This window comes from Candidozyma duobushaemuli (assembly GCF_002926085.2).
Source record: "Candidozyma duobushaemuli strain B09383 chromosome Unknown B_B09383, whole genome shotgun sequence".
NCBI lineage: Eukaryota > Fungi > Ascomycota > Pichiomycetes > Serinales > Metschnikowiaceae > Candidozyma > Candidozyma duobushaemuli.
The window spans coordinates 359700-367041 of record NW_020289895.1 but is presented as its reverse complement, the minus strand read 5'-3'; the positions used below and the strand labels follow the sequence as shown (position 1 = coordinate 367041).

The 7342-nt window shown below is 52.3% G+C and overlaps 1 protein-coding gene across 1 annotated transcript; it reads right to left on the bottom strand. All coding sequences in view use genetic code 12, as the record gives it.

Moving 5' to 3' along the window:
- Positions 1–1154: 1154 nt before the first annotated feature.
- CXQ87_001666 (uncharacterized protein) lies at positions 1155–4076 on the bottom strand (the record flags this gene model as incomplete). The annotated part of the gene is made up of 1 exon (XM_025480200.1): positions 1155–4076. One exon carries the CDS (start codon positions 4074–4076, stop codon positions 1155–1157), a length of 2922 nt encoding a protein of 973 aa, XP_025334500.1.
- Between the last annotated feature and the right edge of the window lie 3266 nt (positions 4077–7342).

Here is a 7342-nt window from a genome sequence, read left to right as displayed (position 1 = left end):
CCTCTCCACCATGAAACTTTTTTAAAAAGAAAGCGAAAACAAAACACCTGCAACCACCAACCTGATGCAAAGCCATTTACTAGTGCAAAGCCATTTCTTAGTCGAGCATTCCCTGCTTTTTGCCGCGGTGCGCCTAAGCCAAATGCAAGGTGCTGCACCGCCGATCTCACATGTCGGTGGAAACAATAAGCGGCGCCCAGGATCGAAGTCAGATGCTCAGATGGGAATGTACAGTTAAGCCATGCCAGGGTATTTAGAGTTTATGCAACGGTTTGCTACGCTGAGCTGTGAAATTTTGGGTTTAGCCGCACGCTTTAAGGTAAGCTTTAGGCTTTCGCCAGGCGTTGTTGGGGTTGACGTGGGGTGACACAGAAACGGGCATATGAAGCTGAAAGCCAGGATGCAACGGTATGTAGGCTTTTTAGACCACACCGTAGTGGTTTTAAAGTCCAAGCCTGGTACGCCTCGGAGGCTTGATCGCAGTGATTCGCGTCGATAATCAGGTGGCTGAGGAGTGTTAGAGATGCAACCGGGTGGATTGTTGGATTTTGCAAGTTCTGATATTTGAGGGAATGGGAGAATTGGGGGATGGGGGAATTGGGGAATTGGGGGAGTTGGGGAATTGGGAGATTTTAGGGAATTGAGAGAGTTTAGGGAATTGAGAGAATTCGGGAAATTAGAGAGAAGGAGGTGGTGAGTTTTATAGCACTTGGATCGATTGGGACGAGTGGTGGCATAGGCTGAAATAGCTCAATTTATGTACTATAAGCACAGGGATGAGTGCTGCTAGTGTACTAGAAGCACCAGAGTAAGCAGGGTTTTCAGAATAATCCTTAGTAGAATGACCGCAAAGCAATCATAGTTAAATAAGTCTCAAAGTAGTCCATGTATTTCGTTCATTGACCCCAATTCAATACCCAGGCATGTCAATGCCTCTACCATAAAGCATGTGCCTTGAATCTAACTCACTGGGCTAATTGTCACTGTAGGCGGCAATATTGCCCTATCGCAACTCAATAACCACACTACAACTCGTTATTAAATAAGTGTATTAAAGAACTGAATCAGAAAGCCAAGCATATAAGTGGTATCTAAGCGACAGCTTTTCGAACAAACATGAATGAAGAAAAAGAAAAAGTAGCGAACGGGTGCCTCTAAAGCACAGCAAGAAGGGCAAGCGACACGAGCCACAGGGCGCCAAACTTCACCACAGAAGCGCCAGCCTCGTATGTGGAGACCGCCTGGGGCTCTTCTGGAGCAGCAGAAGCGTCGGGAACCACAGAGTTCAAGGTGGAGGCACCAGGGTGTGGCTCACCGGCGACGGTTTCAGAGGTTCCGTTTGGCTCTTCAGCAGGAGCGTCTCCGGAGGGTTCGTCACCGGATGGAGCATCTCCAGAAGGCTGTTCGTCAGAAGGTTGTTCGTCGGAAGGCTGTTCGTCAGAAGGCTGTTCGTCAGAAGGCTTGTCACCGGAAGGCTTGTCACCAGGCTGTTCAGGCTCCTTTGGCTTCTCTCCAGATGGCTTGTCAGATGACTTGTCAGTCTCCTTTGGCTCGCCTGGCTGCTCAGTCTCCTTTGGCTCGCCTGGCTGCACAATGGAAGTCACCTCCTGTGGACCACCCTCGACGGCGGTCTCGTGAATCACAGCAGTCACGGTCTTGACATCGCCGTTCTTGTCCTCGGTAACAAGCGCAGTGGTCTCAGGGCACACAGACACAATCTGGGTCACCACACCGTCGTCCTTGGTGGAGTCACACACAACAACAGTCTTGGTCTTGACGTTTCCGTCGGGGTAGGTGGTGACAACGGTGCTGGTGGTGGCTGGAGGGAAGAGCGAGGTTGTGGTGGACAACTCTCCGTCCGAGTCGGTGGTGACGATAACCACACCGGAGCCGGTCTGTTCACCATCGCTGGTTGGCCATGTGGAGGTGTAGGTGGTGAATGGGTCGTCAGTCTCCTCTGGAGGGAAGAGGGAGGTGGTGGTGGACAATTCGCCGTCAGAGTCGGTGGTGACAATGATGACGCCAGAGTCAGTGTTTCCGTCGTCCGTAGGCCACGATGAAGTGTAGGTGGTGAAGGCTGGATCAGACTCTTCTGGAGGGAAAAGCGAAGTTGTAGTGGACAATTCTCCATCAGAGTCAGTAGTAACGATAATCACACCAGAATCAGTATTTCCATCGTCAGTGGGCCAGCTTGAAGTGTAGGTGGTGAATGGGTCGTCAGTCTCCTCTGGAGGGAAGAGAGAAGTTGTAGTAGTCAACTCTCCGTCAGAGTCGGTAGTAACAATAATCACACCAGAATCGGTTTGTTCACCATCGCTGGTAGGCCAGGTCGAAGTGTAAGTAGTAAAAGTTGGCGACTCAGGAGTCTCCTCTGGAGGGAAAAGGGAAGTAGTAGTAGACAATTCGCCGTCCGAGTCAGTAGTAACAATAATCACACCAGAATCGGTGTTTCCGTCGTCAGTGGGCCAGCTTGAAGTGTAAGTAGTGAAAGTTGGATCAGACTCTTCTGGAGGGAAGAGAGAAGTGGTAGTAGACAATTCTCCATCAGAGTCAGTGGTGACAATGATGACGCCAGAGTCGGTCTGGTCACCATCGCTGGTAGGCCAGGTCGAGGTGTAAGTAGTGAAAGTTGGATCAGACTCTTCTGGAGGGAAAAGCGAAGTGGTAGTGGTCAACTCGCCGTCAGAGTCAGTAGTAACGATAATCACACCGGAGTCGGTCTGGTCTCCGTCGCTGGTTGGCCAGGTCGAGGTGTAGGTGGTGAAGGTAGGACCATCTGGGGTTTCGGAGCTTTCGGCAGGAGGAGCTTCAGACTCGCTGGTTTCAGCTGGAGGATCAGAGTTGGAGGGAGATGGAGAAGGCGATGGTGAAGGTGAAGGTTCTGGGGAGGAAGCTGGGTCAGAAGAAGCAGGTTCAGACGAAGCAGGGTCAGACGAAGCAGGGTCAGACGAAGCAGGCTCAGAGCTGGATGGCTCAGAGCTGGATGGCTCAGAGCTGGATGGCTCAGTCGTCTCCTCAGAACTTGATGGAGCAGAGCTGCTTTCAGAGCTCTCGGAACTGGAGGATGGCGCCAGGCTGGAGGACTCCTCCTCGGTAGGAGCAGCAGGGAACTCTTCACACTGGCAGTTGCTGGGAACGTCGCCGGGGTAGTCGCCAGAGTACGAAATACGGGTTCCAGCGCTTCCCACACCGTTGGTGGAGAAGTCGGACTCGTCGTAGCCCTCGCCGATCTTGAAGGCCATCTTGAACACACCAAGGAAGAAGGAAAGCTCCAAAGTGTCGTCCAGGTACGAGTAGCCGGTGAAGCCAGTGTTGACTCTGATCTCGTTGCCGCCGCCAAAACCAGCAACGGTGTAGGTCTTGGTTCCGGTGAGCGACGGCTCCAAGCCAAGCACAGACAACATGGACAGCTCGGACGAAAGGTAGATGGTCTGGTCGTTGTCGACGTTCCAAGGCGTGATTTCAAGCTGGAGGTGGCCGTCGTCCATGACGTTGATACATCCGTTACCCTCGATGCTGGTGGTCTGGACCCAGTCCAAGCGCTCGATACAGATGGTTCCCGTGTTTTCAACCAGGCCCAAAGCCTGCGAGATAGTGATGGGCGAGGCGTTGCCTCTGTCCTGACGAAGGTAGATTTTGCCCGAGTTGGACCAGTCCAAAGCGGAGCCGAGGATGATGGGAGGAGTGACGGAGAACACTGGGGTGCCGATCCAGATGTTCTGGGTGTTGTCGAAGGTTCCCACGGAGTCCAAGTTGAAGTTGGTCACCACCTGCGCCTCCAAGGCGTTGAAGACGATGTCGCCGTCGTTCAAGATGGTTCCAGAGGCGATGGTCACCGAGGACGCCAATCCGTTGGTGGAGGTGACAAACCACTGGCCCTTGTTGTTCAAGTTGCCGCCGAGCACGGTGAGGGCGTTGTTGACGATGGAGTAGTAGACGCCCTCGTTGATTCTGAGCTCGCCAATGTCCAAGTTGGCAGGCGAGTTCTCGATGGTGTCCTCGCTGATGGTCAAGGCCAAAGCCGAGGTGAGGCAGGTTGCTGCCGTGAGCAAAGTCTTGTAGCTTAAGATTCCCATGGCTGATGGAGAAAGAAGACGGGGAGGCGCCCTCCTTATATACCCCGAAACCAAGCTACCCGCTGCTATCTTGAAAACAATCCATTCCAGTATTCACTGGAGGGAATGGTTGCAAATCTGCACCCTCTGCGCGCCGCATGCACGGCTAATCACGTCGTGCTTGTGCCTCTGGCAGCGTTTTCCATTCCTTCGTTGAGAATGGCAGCTGTGCGTTATCTGGCCTCGCTGTGGGGCTCCGGTTGTGTTTTTTCGTGCAAAGCGAAAGCTTATCCAGGCAGTTGGAGAGGCAGTTTGGGAGGGTGCGGCTGCGGCTGCACCGTACTTGCGAGGCTTGTGCAGCGCCTCAGGAATGTCGATTTTTAGAGAGTGGCTGGATTTCTTTGGTCGACGATCAGTCCGCCGACGGGCCGCTCAACGAAAAAAAAAAAAAAAAAAAAAAAAAAAAAAACCCTGAGCTGCTTGTCGCCACAATGGGCCAGGGATCGCCTGGGTCTTTTGTCCGATTCCTTTTTGGGCCCTGCGATCATTGTTCAGGAATATCAACGCCTGCCCCCAACCGGCCCAAATTGGATTCGCCAGCTGCCCCAATTTGGATTCCCAGATTGTCTCGATTCCAGATCCCATTCTTGCCATTGTGGCCATTTTGTCGTTGACGTTGTTTGCCAGATCTCCCGATCCGATGTTGCTCTTCGGCTCCGCCATGGAATGTAGACTTCCCAACCACACGCTTCCACTTTCCATTGCCAGTATTTTCGTGCCGGTATTTTCTCATGCCGGTATTTTCTCATGAGTATTCTCGCGCCAGTATTTCTCATGGGTATTCGCGTGGGGCCTGCTTGCACTATTTTCCAGCCGCACCTCCCCACAGCGTCTAATCCTTCTCTCTCCAGCGTGAGAGATCTGCACGCTTCGTGCTCCCATTGATGCACAGGCCTGGGACAATCCTCGCCAGAAGAGCAACATTTGGCACCGATTGGGAAAACAACGCCGATTCCGCCGCCGCCTTGTTCCTTTACGAGCGAAGCTTCTGAGCATTGTGTAGCGAAAGCTTCTTCAGTAACCGAGTTCGCGCACCCCACCAGAAAGTCTATTCCACCACGAAGCCTATTCCACCACCCAGTCCATTCCCAAATTATACTACCTTCTTTTGAGGGCCAGGGCCACGACTCGTTAGAAGCCCCCGCCCAGAGGTTTTAGTGCTGTTTACGATTTACGGAATGGGGTGTGCCCAAGCCACATTCACAAGGTGCTTCCCTCCTCGTCGCACATGGTCGAAAATCTCAGCACATCTTTCACGAGGGACGAACGTTACCAGCATTCTTGCTGGCGGGGCGCCTCGAGCGAGATCTATTATTTTGGATTGCTTTCTTTTCGAAGTTTCCTTTCTCGTTGTGGATTTCGACCGTTTGGGCTGTTCCGTTCCCGCCAGGAAATTTTCCAAAATGCTGGTGGCTTTGCGCCCGCGCCTGTGGTTCTAATCTCGGAACCGATGGTCCCCTCTGCTGCAAATCGGTAATTGCCCGCCGTAATTGCACGACGTAGTGTGACCGGCCTAGTTGGACCGGCGTAATTGGACCGGCGTAATTGGACCGGCGTACTTGTGCTTTTTTTGGGTTAAATGTCCAGTCATGCTTTTATTTTTCTGAGAACCAGGCTTTGACTGCGGACCCGAGCGCAATCGCTGATACCTCGCATAGGCTCGATGCTGACTCTCCAGGTCCCACTCGGTTCACACCCTTTTTTGTCTTTTCTTTTGAACTTCTCCTTGAAATTTTCTTTCTCTCCAGGTCCCCATATTTCCCTATTCTTACCGCCCAGGGCTCAGATACGCTGTTTCTCTTTCTCACCTGCTGGCTCGGGGGTTCCCGATCGACGAGATCGTCCACACTGCGTCTTCGACACCGTCTTCGACGCCGGCTTCGACGCAGAAGCAGAAGAATATCCCCAGCTTTCGGCAAGTGACCTCCCGGCCCAAATGGTGGTTTAATGATTTGCAGCTCTCCAACGTGGGTTCTATTTCCGTCGATTGCGTTTTGGCCAGGACCCTGATTGGGTGGGGAGGCTCTTGGCCTTGTGATAGCTTTGCTTTATCTCCGATGACGGGGTAGGGTCATGCTTGGGACCGGCAGGGTGGGTGGTGTTACCTTGTGATAGGCTACGAAGGCTGGTTTTGTTGGGAAGGGTAGTTGCATTTTGAAGCGTCATAACTTTTATGGCCGGGGCCGGGGGGTGTTGGTATTACGGTGTACCGTATTGCCGGGTGCAATTGAGCTACAAAGCGACAGTTTACGGACCAGGCAAGACAAAGTCGCCCAAACCGCTCAATTGCTTGGATAGAGGTGGATAGCGGGTATGGGAATGGTACAGTTTGATTTTGGGGGACTGGTGGGTTGGCTCTAGGGTCTGTTGTCTTGGGTGAGTCATAGGATTGGATCCAGGGACGCCACGCCAAAACGACTAGTTAGAAGAATTTCGTGAAAAACGATCCAAAATTCACTAGAACACCTATCTTCCCAGCTCAGGCCGCTCATGAGTCCACCGTATCAAAGCTTGCAATTCCATGAAACAAGTGAACAGATCCACCAAGGGCAGCCGCCAAATCGCCAATAACTAATATAATGGAGAAATCAAGGGCCGATGAACTAGAGGCAAAGCAGTATTTTTGATTAACCTTTCGCTGGCGTGGCCAGTCCATTCTGTCTATCTGATCAGTCACCCTGTCAAGCCCAAGGCAACAGGCCCGTCCATTGTCTCCTCATTCTGGCTCAGCCCTAGTATTCATTCTTCAAGTGCCGGTTGGGATTGAGCATTTCAGGGACAAATTTCAAAATTTCAGAAATCCAGAAGGCAGGTCGTCAGATAACAGAATTCCACAGAAGGCAACTACCAACCACAGGGCCGAAAGCCGTCAATTGCCTCGTGCCTGTCATTTTCCGGATAAACTCTGAAACCGCCGGCACCCAAGACAAAGGTGCACATTCTTCGATATTACAAGCGTCTGGACCCGGAAACGTCCATTGTGGCTCCGGACTTCCCAGGCACGAAGCCGAGGCCGTGTTTTTGGCCCGTGGCGTTTGCTACCCAATTGCATTTCCATTCACATCAAATTCTAAATTTGTATTCTTCACACCACATTTTGTCGTTGCATCCCAGCTTGTCATTACGCCAAAACGGGGTCTTGCAGATGTACCAGGAACAAAACGTCAACTCACGTAGGCGAATGCAAGGCCGTTGCGGCACGAGCAGGCGCGTTTTGCGAGGAACCC